This window comes from Scyliorhinus canicula, chromosome 21 (assembly GCF_902713615.1).
Source record: "Scyliorhinus canicula chromosome 21, sScyCan1.1, whole genome shotgun sequence".
Classification (NCBI taxonomy): domain Eukaryota; kingdom Metazoa; phylum Chordata; class Chondrichthyes; order Carcharhiniformes; family Scyliorhinidae; genus Scyliorhinus; species Scyliorhinus canicula.
Genome location: NC_052166.1, coordinates 395,222 through 413,492, shown reverse-complemented (window position 1 = coordinate 413,492; position 18,271 = coordinate 395,222). Strand labels below are relative to the sequence as shown.

The 18,271-nt window shown below is 47.4% G+C and overlaps 1 protein-coding gene across 4 annotated transcripts in view; it reads left to right on the top strand.

Moving 5' to 3' along the window:
* The window catches only part of tmem39b (transmembrane protein 39B), a 78,619-nt gene that overhangs the window by 20,891 nt on the left and 39,457 nt on the right, over positions 1-18,271 (top strand). For 2 of the 4 annotated variants that reach the window (XM_038781819.1, XM_038781820.1), the window contains exons 2-3: positions 14,641-14,860; positions 15,487-15,575. In XM_038781819.1, coding sequence (XP_038637747.1) covers positions 14,818-14,860; positions 15,487-15,575 — 132 coding nt within the window. In that variant the 5' untranslated portion in view covers positions 14,641-14,817. The remainder of the gene's footprint in view (positions 1-14,640; positions 14,861-15,486; positions 15,576-18,271) is intronic. The other 2 variants (XM_038781818.1, XM_038781817.1) reach the window with 1 other exon arrangement.

Sequence of the window (18,271 nt, the reverse complement as noted above, 5' to 3'; positions counted from 1 at the left end):
ACAGCATGCTTGCCTTTGGACGGAGTATTGAGTACAAGAGTCGGCAGGTCATGTTACAGTTGTACAGGACTTTGGTTAGGCCACATTTGGAATACTGCATGCAGTTCTGGTCGCCACATCACCAGAAGGATGTGGATGCTTTGGAGAGGGTGCAGAGGAGGTTCACCAGGATGTTGCCTGGTATGGAGGGGGCTAGCTATGGAGAAAGGTTGAGTAGATTAGGATTGTTTTCATTGGAAAGACGGAAGTTGAGGGGGGACCTGATTGAGGTCTACAGAATTATGAGAGGTATGGACAGGGTGGATAGCAACAAGCTTTTTCCAAGAGTGGGGGTGTAATTTCCAAGGGGTCACGATTTCAAAGTGAGATGGGGAAAGTTTAAGGGAGATGTGCGTGGAAAGTTTTTTACGCAGAGGGTGGTGGGTGCCTGGAACGCTTTACCAGCGGAGGTGGTAGAGGCGGGCACGATAGCATTATTTAAGAGGCATCTAGACGAGTATATGAATGGGTGGGAAGAGAGGGAAGTAGACCTTGGAAAATAGGCGACAGGTTTAGATAAAGGATTTGGATCAGCGCAGGCTGGGAGGGCCGAAGGGCCTGTTCCTGTGCTGTAATTTTCTATGTTCTTTGTTCTATGTAACCAGGGAGTTGACCAGGGAGAAATGAAAAAAAAATTAAAATCGCTTATTGTCACGAGTATGCTTCAATGAAGTTACTGTGAAAAGCCCCTAGTCGCCACATTCTGGCGCCTGTCCGGGGAGGCTGGTACGGGAATCGAACCGTGCTGCTGGCCTGCTTGGTCTGCTTTAAAAGCCAGCGATTTAGCTGAGTGAGCTAAACCAGTGGATGTGGTTTATTTGGACTTTCAGAATGCTTTTGACAAGGTCTCACAAAGCAGGTTAATATATAAAGTTAAATAGTATGGGATTAGGGTAGTGTCTTGAGATGGATAGAAAGCTGGTTAGCAGACAGGAAGCAAAACATTGGAATAAATGGGTCTTTTTCTGATTGCAGGCAGCGTCTTGTCCGGTACCACAGGGATCTGTGCTAAGACCCCAGCTGTTCACATTATATATAATGATTTGTATAATGATACAAAGTTGGGTGGGAGTGTGAGAACAAAGAACAATGCAGGCCCTTCAGCCCTCCAAGCCTGTACCAGTCATGATACCACCCTTGGCCAAAACCCTCAGCACTTCCTACCTTCCTAGTGCCGAATCCCACTCTCCCACTCCTATCCATGTATTTGTCGAGATGCCTTTTGAATGCAGTTAATGTATCTGCTTCCATTACCTCCCCTGGCTGCTCGTTCCAGGCACTCCCCACCCTATGTGTAAAAAATCCTGCCTCCCACATCTCTAAACTTTGCCCCATAGACCTTAAACCTATGCCCCATAGTGACTGATCCCTCAACCCTGGGAATGAGTGCTTGCCCATCCTCTCACAATCTTATAGAGCTCTATCAGGTCATCCCTCATCCTCCGTCGTTCTGATGAAGACAGTCCAAGTCTATTCAGCCTCTCCGCATAGCTGCACAAAAGCCTTCACAGCCTTCTGGTAGTGTGGCGACCAGAATTGTGCGCAATATTCCAAGTCTAGCCCTTACCAAGGTTCTATAAACTGTGGCATGGCTTGCCTGTTTTTATACTAGATGCCCCATCTAATGAAGAGAAGCATTCCGTATGCTTTCTTGACTACCTTGTCCACTTGTATTGAAACTTTCCAAGATCTCTGGACCTGCATGCCCAGATCTCTCTTACTTTCTATATTCCTCAGAGTTTTGCCATTTACGGTATATTTCCCCTCTATGTTCGACATACCTAAATGCTTTACCTCACATTTGTCTGGATTAAACTCCATTTCCCATTTCTCTGCACAAGTCTCCAATCTATCTTTATGCTGATGTATTCTCTGACAATCCTCAACGCTATCTGCCACTCCACTAATCTTGGAGTTATCCGCAAACTTACTAATCAGACCAGCTACATTTCTCTCCAAATCGTTTATGTATACTACAAACAACAGAGGCCCCAGCACCGATCCCTGTGGAACACCACTAGTCATAACCTTCCATTCAGAAAAACACCCGTCTACTGCAACCCTTTGCCTTCTGTGACTGAGCCAGTTCTGTATCCATCTTGCCACCTCACCTCTGATCCCGTGTGACTTCAGTCTGCCATGAGGCACCTTTACTGAAGTCCATGTAAACAATATCCAGCGACCTCCCCTCATCAATCATCTTTGTCACCTCCTCAAAAACTCAGTCAAGTTAGTGAGGCACGACCTCCCCTTCACAAAACCATGCTGTCGATCGCTAATGAGTCCATTTGTTTCCAAATGGGTATAAATCCTGTCCTTGAGAATTCTCTCCAATAATTTACCTCACCGGTCTATAGTTTCCAGGATTATCCCTGCTAACATTGCATTTGCCTTCTTAACTGCCGACTGAACCTGCAGATTAACCTTAAGTGAATCGTGAAGAAGGACTCCCAAGTCCCTTTGTGCTTCTGCTTTCCGAAGCATTTCCCCATTTTAAAAATAGTCTATGCCTAGATTTCTCCTTTGACAAAGCCGTGCTGACTCAGTCCTATTTTATCATGCATTTCCAAGTGCTTCGCGATCTCATCTTTAATAACAGACTCTAAAATCTTACCAATGACCGAAGGCAAGCTAACCGGCCTATAATTTCCCATCTTCAGTCTCCCTCCCTTAAACAGTGGTGTTACATTAGCCACCTTCCAGTCCTCTGGGACCCTTCTTGGCTCCAGTGATTCCTGAAAGATCAATCACTAATGCTTCCACAATTTCTTCAGCTATCTCTTTTAGAACCCTGAGTTGTAGTCCATCCGGTCCAGGTGACTTGTCCACCTTTAGACCTTTCAGTTTCCCAAGAACCTTCTCCTTAGTAATGTTCACTGCACTCACCTCTGCCTCCTAGTTCTCCTGGCATCCCACTCGTGTCTTCCACCATGAAGACTGATGCAAAGTAACTATTCAGTTCATTTGCCATTTCTTTGTTTCCTATTATTACTTCTCCAGCCACATTTTCTAGTGGTCCAATGTCTATTTCTGCCTCTCTCTTACTTTTTATATATTGAAAAAATCTCTTCCTATCTTCCTTTATATTACCAGCTAGCTTGCACACGTACTGCATCTTCTCCCCCCTTATTTCTTTTTTAGTTCTCCTCTGCTCGCTTTTAAAGGCTTCCCAATCCTCTGGTTTCCCACTAATCCTCGCCACTTTCTATGCTTTTTCTTTAGCCTTTATGCTGTCCTTGACATCCCTCGTCAGCCATGGATGCCTTGTCCTCCCCTTCGCATGTTTCCTCCTCCTTGGGATGAATTTCTGTTGTGCCTCCCTAATAACCCCCAAAACTCCTGCCATTGCTGTTCCACTGTCTTCCCTGCTCGGCTCCTTCTCCAATCAACTCTGGCCAGCTCCTCCCTCATGTCTTTGCAGTTACCCTTATTTAATTGTCATACCGTTACATCTGATTGCAGCTTCTCCCCCTCAAACTGCTGGGTAAATTCTATCATATTGTGGTCACTGCTCCCTAAGGGTTCCTTCACCTTAAGTTCCCTAATCAAGTCTGCCTCATTGCACATCACCAAATCCAGATTTTCCTGTTCCCTAGTAGGCTCTGTCACAAACCGCTCCAAATAAACATCTTAGACACTCCACAAATTCCTTTTCTTGGGATTCACTACCAACCTGATTTTCCCAGTCAACTTGCATATTGAAGTCCCCCATGATTATTGTAATATTGCATTTTTTACATGCCTTTTCTGTCTCCTGATTTATTTTCTGCCTCACACCCTGACTACTGCTAGGGGTCATGTACATAACTCCCATCAGGGTCTTTTTACTTTGCGATTCCTCAACTCTACCCACAGATATTCTATGCCTTCTGATCCTATATCACTCATTGCTATCGATTTAACCTCATTCTTTACTAACAATGCAACCCCGCCCCCTTTGCCCATCTGCCTGTCCTTTCGATGGGACATATATCCTTGGGTATTTAGATCCCAGCCCTGATCCCCTTGCAGCCACGTCTCTCTGGTGTCCACAACATCGTACCGGCCAATTTCAGTGTGCGCAACAAGCTCATTTACCTTGTTCCGTATACTGCGCACATTTAGGTACAACACCCTCAATCCTGCATTGACCACCTCCCTTTTCACACTCTCCTACGTCATTGTACCCGATACTGTGGCCCTTTTTGATTTTTGACTATGGCTTCTCTGCCTTACACTTTCCCCCTTACTGCTTTTTGTTTCTGGCCCCGTTTTACTTCGCTCCGACTTCCTACATTGGATCCCATCCCCCTGCCACATTAGTTTAAACCCTCCCCAACAGCACTAGCAAATACTCCCTCTAGGACATTGGTTCCAGTCCTGCCCAGGTGCAGACTGTCTGGTTTGTACTGGTCCCACCTCCCCCAGAACCGGTTCCAGTGCCCCAGGAATTTGAAACCCTCCCTCTTGCACCATCTCCCGAGCCACGCACCATCTCTCGAGCCACGCATTCATCCTATCCTGACATTCCTACTCTGACTAGCTCGTGGCACTGGTAGCAATCCTGAGATTACTACCTTTGAGGTCCTCCTTTTTAGTTTAACTCCTAACTCCCTGAATTCAGCTTGTAGGACCTCATCCCGTTTTTATATAGTTGGTGCCTATGTGCACCACGACAGCTGGCTGTTCACCCTCCCCTGCCCCCCCCCCCCCCCCCCCCCCCCCCCCAAGAATGTCCTGCAGCTGCTCTGAGACATCCTTGACCCTTGCACCAGGGAGATAACATACATCCTGGAGTCTTGATTGCGTCTGCAGAACTGCATGTCTATTCCCCTTACGATCGAGTCCCCTATCACTATAGCCCTGCCATCCTTCTTCCTGCTCAGCAGAGCCAGCCACGGTGCCATGAACCTGGCTGCTGCTTTCCCCTGGTGAGCCATCTCCCACAACAGTATCCAAAGCGGTATATCTGTTTTGCAGGGAGATGACCGCAGGGGACACCTGCACTGCCTTCATACTCTTGCTCTGTCTTTTGGTCACCCATTTTCTATCTCCCTCAGTAGCTTTCACCTGCGGTGTGACGAACTCGTTAAACGTGCTATCCACGACATCCTCAGCATCGCGGATGCTCCAAAGTGAGTCCATCCGCAGCTCCAGAGCCGTCAAGTGGTCTAACAGGAGCTGCAACTGGACACACTTCTTGCACGTGAAGGAGCCAGTATAACCCCTTTCCTAGTCGGACTATCTACATATTGCATCAAGAAGACTCCCTGGATACACTTTAAACTCTGCCCCATCCAAGCTCCTGGCACTAAATGAGTCCCAGTCAATATAGGGGAAGTTAAAATCCCCGACCACAACAACCCTGTTAATTTTGCACCTATCCAAAATCTCTCTACCTATCTGCTCCTCTATCTCTCGCTGGCAGTTGAGGAGCCTGTAATAAACCCCCAACATTGTATTTGCTCCCTTCCTGTTCCTGAGCTCTACCCAGATTGCTTCATTGTATGAGCCCACCGAGGTGTACTCCTGCAGTATGGCTATAATATTTTACTTAACCAGTAATGCTACTCTCCCACCCCTTTTACATCCCCCGCTATCTCTCCTGAAGTATCTCTATCCTCCAACGCTCAGCTGCCAATCCTGCCCTTTAACCAGGTTTCTGTGATAGCTACAACATCGTAATTCCAAGTACTAATCAGTGCTCTAAGTTCATCTGCCTGACCCGCTATACTTCTGGCATTGAAACAAATACACTTCAGACCACTGCATTTGAGCAGACAGGGTGATGTTGTTCTCTTTTTTCCCCTTCAATTATTAAAAACTTTCTAAGCTAAAGCTCTGGTTACCACCCCCCTGCCAAACTAGTTGAAATCCTCCCAAGTGACTCTAGCTGTGAGGAGGATGCAGAGATGCAGCAGTGGGATTTGGACAGGCTGAGTGAGTGGGCACATGCATGGCAGATGCAGTATAATGTCGATAAATGTGAAGTTATCCATTTCAGTAGCAAAAATAGTGAGGTTTTGAGCATAGGAATAGAGATGTTTACTGCAATTGCATAGGGCATTAATGAGCCCACACCTGGAGTATTGTGTGAAGATTTGGAGTCTTTACCTGAGGAAGGATGTTCTTGCGATGAAGGGAGAGCAGCAAAGGTTTACCAGGCTGATTCCTGGGATGGCAGGACTGTCATATGAGGAGAGACTAAGTCGGTTAGGATTATATTTATTGGAGTTTAGAAGAGTGAGAAGGGATCTCGAAGAAATGTATAAATTTCTAACAGGATTAAACAGGGTAGATTCAGAAAGAATGTTCCTGATGGTGGGGGAGGTCAGAACTGGGGGCCTTAGTTTGAGGATAAGGGGTAAACCTTTTAGGACTGAGGTAAGGAGAAATTTCTTCATCCAGAGAGCGGGGAATCTGTGGAATTCATTCCCACAGAAAGTAGTTGAGGCCAAAACGTTGTTTAATTTCAAGAAGGAATTAGATACAGCTCTTGGAGCTAAAGGGATCGAGGGATATGGGGGGGGGGAGTCGGGATCAGGGTATTGAACTTGATCAGCTTCGATCATAATGAATGGTGGAGCAGGCTCAAGGGGCCGAATGGCCTCCTCCTGCTTCTGTTTTCTATGTTGGCAAGTAGTCATTTCTCTTCTGAGCAGGCAGCTGTGAAGCCAGAACTCTGAATTCTCTCTCACCTGTTTGATGTTTCTGGGGTTCAGGATAAAGAGAGGGAGTGTTTGAAAACCCATTTAAACCCTCATGTTGAGAACTGTAGTTTTAGCTCAGTGAGGCTTATAGTCCATCTGGTGGTCACAAGCTAGAACTGCACACCCCTGAGGGGATTTCTCAGTGTGAAAACGCCGCTCAGTGGAATGAAGGCGGCTCCAGTGGAAGCCTCACAGCCTGAGAGTTCGAACTGAAGGTAGATCCCAACCCAGTGTTCTTCAAACCTTTTTTCCGGGGACCCATTTTTACCAACCAGCCGACCTTCGCGACCCAGGCCGGCCGACCTTCGTGACCCACGCTGGCCGACCTTCGCGACCCAAGCCGACCGACCTTCGCAACCCACGCTGGCCGACCTTCGCGACCCAAGCCGACCGACCTTCGCAACCCACGCTGGCCGACCTTCGCGACCCAAGCCGACCGACCTTCGCAACCCACGCTGGCCGACCTTCGCGACCCAAGCCGACCGACCTTTGCGACCCAAGCCGACCGACCTTTGCGACCCACGCCGGCCAACCTTCGCGACCCACGCCGGCCGACCTTCGCGACCCACGCCGGCCGACCTTTGCGAACCACGCCGGCCGACCTTTGCGATCCACGCCGGCCGACCTTTGCGACCCACGCCGGCCGACCTTTGCGACCCACGCCGGCCGACCTTTGCGACCCACGCCGGCCGACCTTTGCGACCCACGCCGGCCGACCTTCGCGACCCACGCCGGCCGACCTTCGCGACCCACACCTGCCGACCTTCGCGACCCACCATTTTCTCTTACCTTGTTTGCTGCTGACAAAAATGGAGGAAATGGTTTTGAGTCCCTTTGGCCCTCGTACACGCTCCTCCAATGGAACCTGTTGAATGAAGGTGAAGCCTTCTGGTTTCGGAAAGTATGGCGTCTCCATCTGTCCAAAGTTCTGAATTTATTTTCCTGTAAAGTTTTATCAAATAATCCGCCCCCGAACTTGTAAAAAAAATAAACTGAAGAAAATAAATGAAAAAACAAATTAAATGAATAAAATTAATGAATAAATGAATAAAAACTACTACAGAACTTGTAAAAATTAAAGCTGCAACCTTTTTAAAAATAATAGTGGCCGCACTGCGCAAGCGTGCCCGATGCACAATGCGGCCGAATTTTTGTTAACATGTTCGCGGCCGCTTGCAGCTGGTGTTATGAAAAGCCGGCTGCTGCGCGGGGATTTGCTCGTTGAGGAGCGCCGCGGACAACGGCGCATCGACCCTCCCGACACCCGCCCGCGACCCACCCGCGGGTCGCGCCCCCGACTTTGACGAACACTGTCCTAATCTATAAAGAAAGGGCTTCTTTCCAGGCACTTCTCAAGGATATGATGCATTGCCTGGGAACAGAATGACTCCCATCACCTTCAATAATGAAGAAGTACAGCATTCCCTTTGACAGGGGAAGAGATTGAGTTTATCATGTTGGAGGCCCAATCTAGAAGAAAGTCTGAAGAAATTGACTTTTTGTTCTTGAAAGAAACAGGCTGAGATATGACCTATTACCTTTGGAGAAGATCTTTTTGAGAGAAATCATTACCTCTGTCTCCAATTTTATGAAAAGCAAAGCTGTGAACGTAAGAACATAAGAACTAGGTGCAGGAGTAGGCCATCTGGCCCCCAGTTCTGCTTTCACCCGCCAGTCAATGTTAGCACATTCTGCAGTGCGCACACACTGGCTCGAATGGATAAGTGTTAGAGATGATGACAAAGGCACTGGAAGCAAAATTTCTTGAGGGAAGCTGAAAATGCAGCAACTGATCGATGCTGATGTTTGAAACGTTTGGACCGGGAAAGATTGAGCAATAAGTTTCCACATTGCTGGTTCATTTTGTAATAAGGGGGAAGATGTGATGAATGTGAGAAATGTTTATATTTGGAAGTTTTTTATTATTTTTGCTGTACAAAGGGAGAGAATCATTGATTTTTGGAGGCGCAATGCAACCTTTTGGGACACAGGAGACGGTGGGCTTTTGGATTATCGGGGGCATAGTTACTGCGAGGGGCCAGGTTTGTCAATTGCTTCTGGAGCACCAAGCATTTAAAAAAAAAAAAAAAATTTAGAGTACCCAATTATTTTTTTTCCAATTAAGGGGCAATTTAGCATGGCCAATCCAACTAGCCTGCACATCTTTTGGGTTGTAGGGGTGAAACCCATGCAGACATGGGAGAATGTGCAAACTCCACACAGACAGTGACCCAGGGCCGGGTTGCGAACCTGGGTCCTCAGCGCCGTTGGCAGCAATGCTAACCACTGTGCCACCGTGCTGCCCTTTGGAGCAACAAGCTGGAAAGGCAACGTTCAGTATGGGTCTAAAGAAATTTCTCGCCCCCAAAGACATGCTCAAGATAAGCAATTAAAACATGGTTGTTAACATTATTCACAAGTCGCATTTCAATATGTGGGGTCTGCTTAATTGGAATATATATCTATATCGGGAAAAGATCAGAAAACAAGTGTTGGGGGCAGCACGGTGGCCAAGTGGTTAGCATAACCGCCTCACGGCGCTGAGGTCCCAGGTTCGATCCCGGTTCTGGGTCACTGTCCGTGTGGAGTTTGCACATTCTCCCCGTGTCTGCGTGGGTTTCGCCCCCACAACCCAAAAATGTGCAGAGTAGGTGGATTGGCCACGCTAAATTGCCCCTTAATTGGAAAAAATAATTGGGTAATCTAAATTTATAAAAAAAAAAAGAAAACAAGTGTTGTAACTGTTAAATGTAATCTCTTCCTTTGTTGCCATTGTCTTTAATTCTGTTTTTAAAAATAAATTTAGAGCACCCAATTCATTTTTCCAATTAAGGGGCAATTTAGCATGGCCAATCCACCTACCCTGCACATAGAACATAGAAAAATACAGCACAGAACAGGCCCTTCGGCCGACGATGTTCTGCCAAACTTTTGTCCGAGATTAAGAACAAATTAATCTACATCCCATCATTCTACCCTAATCCGTGTACCTATCCAATAGCCGCTTGAAGATCCCTAATGTTTCCAACTCAACTACTTCCACAGGCAGTGCATTCCATGCCCCCACCACTCTCTGGGTAAAGAACCTATCTCTGACATCCACCCTATATCTTCCACCATTCACCTTAAATTTATGTCCCCTTGTAATGGTTTGTTCCATCCGGGGAAAAAGTCTCTGTCTACTCTCTCTCCTGATCATCTTATAAACCTCTATCAAGTCGCCCCTCATCCTTCTCCGTTCATATGAGAAAAGGCCTAGCACCCTCAACCTTTCCTCGTAAGATCTACTCTCCATTCCAGGCAACATCCTGGTAAATCTCCTTTGCACTTTTTCGAAAGCTTCCACATCCTTCCTAAAATTAGGAGACCAGAACTGCACACAGTACTCCAAATGTGGCCTGACCAAGGTTTTGTACAGCTGCATCATCACAGCATGGCTCTTAAATTCAATCCCTCTGCTAATGAACGCCAGCACACCATAGGCCTTCTTCACAGCTCTATCCACTTGAGTGGCAACTTTCAAAGATCTATGAACATAGACCCCAAGATCTCTCCGCTCCTCCACATTGCCAAGAACCCTACCGTTAACCCTGTATTCCGCATTAATATTTGTCCTTCCAAAATGGACAACCTCACACTTTTCAGGGTTAAACTCCATCTGCCACTTCTCAGCCCAGCTTTGCATCCTATCTATGTCTCTTTGCAGCCGACAACAGCCCTCCTCACTATCCACAACTCCACCAATTTTCGTATCACATGCAAATTTACTGACCCACCCTTCAACTCCCTCATCCAAGTCATTAATGAAAATCACAAACAGCAGAGGACCCAGAACTGATCCCTGCCGTACGCCACTGGTAACTGGGCTCCAGGCTGGATATTTGCCATCCACCACCACTCTCTGTCTTCTATCGGTTAGGCAGTTCGTTATCCAACTGGCCAAATTTCCCACTATCCCATGCCTCCTTACTTTCTGCATAAGCCTACCACGGGGAACCTTATCAAATGCCTTACTAAAATCCATGTACACCACATCCACTGCTTTACCTTCATCCACGTGCTTGGTCACCTCCTCAAATAATTCAATAAGACTTGTGAGGCAAGACTTACCCCTATAGAAAACTTCCAACAAGGGCCTATAGAAAACTTCCAACAAGGTGACTGCTCCTTTCCCATTTCTGACTTCAACCCATACTACCTCAGTAGGCAGATCCTTTTCGAACTGCCTTTCTGTAGCTGTTATACTGTCTCTAATTAACAATGCAACCCCCCCCCCCCCCCCCACCTCTTTTACCACCCTCCCTAATCTTATTGAAACATCTATAACCAGGAACCTCCAACAACCATCCATGCCTTAAGTTCACCCACCTTATTCCTGATGCTTCTTGCGTTGAAGTATACACACTTCAACCAATCTCCGTGGGTTTTGGGGGCGAAGCTCATGTAAACACAGGAAGAATGTGCAAAGTCCTCACAGACAGAGACCCAGAGTCGGTATCGAACCTTGGACCGCAGCGCTGTGAGGCACCAGTAACAGCTGGTCAGTGTTATCACTCTGTCCGCTGGTCAGTGTTATCACCCTGTCCGCTGGTCAGTGTCATCACTCTGTCCGCTGGTCAGTGTTATCACTCTCCGCTGGTCAGTGTTATCACCCTGTCCGCTGGTCAGTGTTATCACTCTGTCCGCTGGTCAGTGTCATCACTCTGTCCGCTGGTCAGTGTTATCACCCTGTCCGCTGGTCAGTGTTATCACCCTGTCCGCTGGTCAGTGTTATCACTCTGTCCGCTGGTCAGTGTTATCACTCTGTCCGCTGGTCAGTGTCATCACTCTCTCCGCTGGTCAGTGTTATCACTCTGTCCGCTGGTCAGTGTTATCACCCTGTCCGCTGGTCAGTGTCATCACTCTCCCCGCTGGTCAGTGTCATCACTCTCTCCGCTGGTCAGTGTCATCACTCTCTCCGCTGGTCAGTGTCATCACTCTCTCCGCTGGTCAGTGTTATCACCCTGTCCGCTGGTCAGTGTTATCACCCTGTCCGCTGGTCAGTGTTATCACTCTGTCCGCTGGTCAGTGTTATCACCCTGTCCGCTGGTCAGTGCTATCACTCTGTCCGCTGGTCAGTGTTATCACTCTGTCCGCTGGTCAGTGTTATCACTCTGTCCGCTGGTCAGTGTTATCACTCTGTCCGCTGGTCAGTGTCATCACTCTCTCCGCTGGTCAGTGTTATCACTCTCTCCGCTGGTCAGTGTCATCACTCTCCCCGCTGGTCAGTGTCATCACTCTGCCCGCTGGTCAGTGTTATCACTCTCTCCGCTGGTCAGTGTTATCACTCTGTCCGCTGGTCAGTGCTATCACTCTGTCCGCTGGTCAGTGTCATCACCCTGTCCGCTGGTCAGTGCTATCACTCTGTCCGCTGGTCAGTGCTATCACTCTCTCCGCTGGTCAGTGCTATCACTCTGTCCGCTGGTCAGTGTCATCACCCTGTCCGCTGGTCAGTGTCATCACCCTGTCCGCTGGTCAGTGTTATCACTCTGTCCGCTGGTCAGTGTTATCACTCTGTCCGCTGGTCAGTGTTATCACCCTGTCCGCTGGTCAGTGTTATCACTCTCTCCGCTGGTCAGTGTTATCACTCTGTCCGCTGGTCAGTGTCATCACTCTCTCCGCTGGTCAGTGTTATCACTCTCTTCGCTGGTCAGTGTCATCACTCTGTCCGCTGGTCAGTGTCATCACTCTGTCCGCTGGTCAGTGTTATCACTCTCTCCGCTGGTCAGTGTTATCACTCTGTCCGCTGGTCAGTGTCATCACTCTGTCCGCTGGTCAGTGTTATCACTCTGTCCGCTGGTCAGTGTCATCACTCTGTCCGCTGGTCAGTGCTATCACTCTCTCCGCTGGTCAGTGCTATCACTCTCTCCGCTGGTCAGTGTTATCACTCTCTCCGCTGGTCAGTGTCATCACTCTCTCCGCTGGTCAGTGCTATCACTCTCTCCGCTGGTCAGTGCTATCACTCTCTCCGCTGGTCAGTGTTATCACTCTGTCCGCTGGTCAGTGTTATCACTCTGTCCGCTGGTCAGTGTCATCACTCTCTCCGCTGGTCAGTGCTATCACTCTGTCCGCTGGTCAGTGTCATCACTCTGTCCGCTGGTCAGTGTTATCACTCTCTCCGCTGGTCAGTGTTATCACTCTCTCCGCTGGTCAGTGTTATCACTCTCTCCGCTGGTCAGTGTTATCACTCTCTCCGCTGGTCAGTGTTATCACTCTCTCCGCTGGTCAGTGCTATCACTCTGTCCGCTGGTCAGTGTTATCACTCTCTCCGCTGGTCAGTGTCATCACTCTGTCCGCTGGTCAGTGTTATCACCCTGTCCGCTGGTCAGTGTCATCACTCTCTCCGCTGGTCAGTGTTATCACTCTGTCCGCTGGTCAGTGTCATCACTCTCTCCGCTGGTCAGTGCTATCACTCTGTCCGCTGGTCAGTGTCATCACCCTGTCCGCTGGTCAGTGTTATCACTCTCTCCGCTGGTCAGTGTTATCACTCTGTCCGCTGGTCAGTGTTATCACCCTGTCCGCTGGTCAGTGTTATCACTCTCTCCGCTGGTCAGTGTTATCACTCTCTCCGCTGGTCAGTGCTATCACTCTCTCCGCTGGTCAGTGCTATCACTCTCTCCACTGGTCAGTGTCATCACTCTGTCCGCTGGTCAGTGTCATCACTCTGTCCGCTGGTCAGTGTCATCACTCTGTCCGCTGGTCAGTGTTATCACTCTCTCCGCTGGTCAGTGCTATCACTCTCTCCGCTGGTCAGTGCTATCACTCTCTCCGCTGGTCAGTGCTATCACTCTCTCCGCTGGTCAGTGCTATCACTCTCTCCACTGGTCAGTGTCATCACTCTGTCCGCTGGTCAGTGTCATCACTCTGTCCGCTGGTCAGTGTCATCACTCTGTCCGCTGGTCAGTGTTATCACTCTCTCCGCTGGTCAGTGCTATCACTCTCTCCGCTGGTCAGTGTTATCACTCTCTCCGCTGGTCAGTGCTATCACTCTCTCCGCTGGTCAGTGCTATCACTCTCTCCGCTGGTCAGTGCTATCACTCTCTCCGCTGGTCAGTGTTATCACTCTCTCCGCTGGTCAGTGTTATCACTCTGTCCGCTGGTCAGTGCTATCACTCTCTCCGCTGGTCAGTGTTATCACTCTGTCCGCTGGTCAGTGTTATCACTCTCTCCGCTGGTCAGTGTTATCACTCTCTCCGCTGGTCAGTGTTATCACTCTCTCCGTTGGTCAGTGTTATCACTCTGTCCGCTGGTCAGTGTTATCACTCTGTCCGCTGGTCAGTGTTATCACTCTGTCCGCTGGTCAGTGTTATCACTCTGTCCGCTGGTCAGTGTTATCACTCTCCGCTGGTCAGTGTTATCACTCTCTCCGCTGGTCAGTGTTATCACTCTCTCCGCTGGTCAGTGTTATCACTCTGTCCGCTGGTCAGTGTTATCACTCTGTCCGCTGGTCAGTGTTATCACTCTCCGCTGGTCAGTGTTATCACTCTGTCCGCTGGTCAGTGTTATCACTCTCTCCGCTGGTCAGTGTTATCACTCTGTCCGCTGGTCAGTGTTATCACTCTCCGCTGGTCAGTGTTATCACTCCTGTGGGGCCATCACATTTCCTCACAATTTCCCACAGTGCAAAGTTGGGTTCAAGTCCGGGATCTTAACAAATAAATTATGGTTTTGGTCTGGACCCAAACACAGGTATTTTTCTCATTAATTGTTTGATTAATGCAATAATCTTTCCTTCAACACACAAAACAAATGGGTTTTTGGACTGTCGAAGATACTTGTGGATGAATATTTTAATTACTTTTACATCAAGAAGTGAAGAGACATCATGCTTTGACTAGTGATCAACTGCAATTGTTTTGCTTTTTGTCATCAGGAGTGGCTCAGGAACTGGCTTGACAAGCCCTCCCCTCGCAACCCAGACTGTGATCCCTCTGAAACACAGTAAGATTCCTGAACTACCTCTTGAGAAAGGCATTCTGTTCGAGGTTCACCTTCTCTTCTGCCACCTCATAGCTTTGTTTGTTCATTACATCAACATCTATAAAACAGTATGGTGGTATCCTCCAACTCATCCACCTGCACTTACATCACTGGTGAGTATCATTTATTGCTGCTTGTGATCTGTATTTGAGAATTTTGGTCAAATGGTTCAATGAAACCCAACTTTTTCTTGGACTGTCTAAAATCGAGTCAAACTGAATGTTGATAAGAGAGAATATCAGTATGTTCATGTTTACAGTTCTCTGAATTTCACACATAACAGTGTGATGGTGAAGTGTCAGACTGTAAGACTGCATCCTGAGCTCCTCATGGTCTGGCAGCGAATATTCTTGGTCAGGACAAAAGAACATAAACTTAAAACAAGGAGACTCTTTTCACTATCAAACTCACTTCTACAATAATCAATCCAAAATCTAGGCAAACTTCTCCCTGATTGACTTGCAAATTCTCTGTACCCTTTTGCTGAACTCTCATATCAATGAAGATGCCACTACAATCCTCAGTCCTCTTTTTGATAGTGTTGATCCAGGATGATTATCTTTTATTTGGCTGCACACACAGGTACTTTTTTTTTACAAAAAATGTTTGAAATGTTTTCTTTTGCACGTATGTTTGTTTTCGAGTTTGCTGTTACCAGTACAAGTCAGTCGATGACCCCGATGGTACAGGATTTTTAATTAATTGAGGAAGGAATCAACTTTTCTTTATTCATTCATAGGAAATGAGCATTGCGGACAAGACCATCATGTGTTGCCTGCCGTTAATTGCAATGGCCTCCTTCTGCACTGCAACAATCCTGTGATCCAGGAAAGTATGAGACAGGCAATCTAATGCTCAAAGCTTAGAGGTTCATCACAGCATGATTTTGAGGGGGATCTTGCTTTCACATCTGTTATTTGAGATGTGTAACAACAACTGTCTTCAATCAAAGGAGCTGATATTACAATATAAATTCTTCAATTAAGTTTACTCTTTCAACAGTATTGGAATTCCTGTCTGTAAGCTGAATCCTTTACTGGGATTCTCTCCCTGCTTGGAGTCTGAGGATCAGTTGAAGCATCTTTACTACCACTAATATTTAAGACCATTTAGCTTGGCTCGCACTGGGAGATCATAACCAGGATCTTCCTGGTTTGTGCAGCTGGAATTTTACCACCAAGCAACAGAACGGCCCAGAATTTAAGGAATTCACGGCAGCAGAGGGCACAATATTATGATTTGGCAACACGAGTCTGAAAAAAGACACTTCGAATTCCAGAGTCCTTACAGTGCAGAAGGAGGCCATTTGGCTGGACGATTTGGCACCAATCCTCTGAAAAAGCAACCTACCTAGGCCCACTCGCCAACCCTAGTTTTTTTTTTATAAAAAAGATACCTATTGGTCAGAGTCATCTCTCCTGGGGTGAAGTATCCTTTCCTCACAGTTTTACAAATTAAAAATAATGTTTGGGGTTCTCGCCGGTATCCTAACAAAATCTCACCGTTTCTTCTCTGTGGCTGGTTCAAAATCCTGCAATACCCTCCCTAATAGCACTGTGGGTATACCTCCACTTCAGGGACTGCAGCGGTTCAAGAAGGAGGTTCACCATCACCTTCTGAACTATGGATCGGCAATAAATGCTGGACTAACCACTGATGCCCACATCCTTTAAATGAATTTTAAAATGCATGCAAGTTCACAGAAACAGCTGTGTTAGTGATGGTGATTGAAAGATCAGTATTGAGCAAGATTCCAGGGATAACTCCCCTGTTTATCACATTTACTTCATGGGATCTTTTGTGTCATAGAAATATAGGAAATAGAAGCAGAATTAGGCCATTCTTATAATAATCTTTATTAATGTCACAAGTAGGCTTACATTAGCACTGCAATGATGTTACTGTGAAACGCCACACTCCGGCGCCTATTCGGGTACACAGAGGGAGAATTCAGAATATCCAGTTCACCTAACAGTACGTCTTTTGGGATTTGTGGGAGGAAACTGGAGCTCCCAGAGGAAATCCCACGCAGACACGGGGAGAACGTGCAGACTCCACGCAGACTCCGCACAGACAGTGACCCAAGCCTGCTCTGCCACTTAATTAGATCATGCCTGATCTTCTACCTGTTACGGACAGGAGGGCATCAATTTAAACTGCCCTGATCTCCCCGCTCACTGCCCACCTGGAAACATAAGTTTTTAAAATTCTGATTCCCCCTTTATAAATGTTGCTGTATTTTCACCTGCCCTTAAATTTGCAGCATTCCAGTCGTTTACGAATACTTTGTGCAGCAAACCCAAGGGAAGGTAAAACAAAAAGACTTGGAAGAGGGTTCATGGAACAGCCACAGTGAAATACAAGATTAGGGTATTACGTGTATCTAGAGTCTGAAATTAAAAGTAAAGTCACGTGTTCTTTTAGAGGGGACGTTGGCTAATTGCAGGGTAATCTGCCTTTCCAGAAGTGGGACTTCCATGGCGGGAGAAGGCACGTAGAGTGGGTTAGTCGTGGAGGCAGGAGTTCCAAAATTCTAGCCATTGGCAGATTTGATGAGGGCCAGAGTTCTTTCTGCTGCTTCCTGCTTGATGGTAGGAATTGGCAGCAGGGTAGCATAGTGGTTAGCATCAATGCTTCACAGCTCCAGGGTCCCAGGTTCGATTCCCGGCTGGGTCACTGTCTGTGCGGAGTCTGCACGTCCTCCCCGTGTGTGCGTGGGTTTCCTCCGGGTGCTCCGGTTTCCTCCCACAGTCCAAAGATGTGCGGGGTTAGGTGGATTGGCCATGCTAAATTGCCCGTAGTGTCCTAAAAAAAGTAAGGTTAAGGGGGAGTTGTTGGGTTACGGGTATAGGGTAGATACGTGAGTTTGAATAGGGTGATCATTGCTCGGCACAACATCGAGGGCTGAAGGGCCTGTTCTGTGCTGTACTGTTCTAAATTCTAAATGGTAGACAGCACAGGCTGCTGTCCACTGTTCTGTTCTCACAGGGAGTCAAACAACAACTGCCTGAGTTTAGTTCCACAGGACAATATTACAGTGCAGCTTTGGGGAGGTCATGTGACATACCTTCCAGTTCTCTATGTTGGATAAACATAGAACATTACAGCGCAGTACAGGCCCTTCGGCCCTCGATGTTGTGCCGACCTGTGAAACCACTCTAAAGCCCATCTACGCTATTCCCTTATTACCCATATGTCTAATCCAATGACCATTTGAATGCCCTTAGTGTTGGCGAGTCCCACTACTGTTGCAGGCAGGGCATTCCACACCTTTACTACTCTGAGTAAAGAACCTACCTCTGACATCTGTCCTATATCTATCTCCCTTCAATTTAAAGCTATGTCCCCTTGTGCTAGACATCACCATCCGAGGAAAAAGGCTCTCACTGTCCACCATATCGAATCCTCTGATCATCTTGTATGCCTCAATTAAGTCACCTCTTAACCTTCTTCTCTCTAACGAAAACAGCCTCAAGTCCCTCAGCCTTCTCTCATAAGATCTTCCCTCCATACCAGGCAACCTT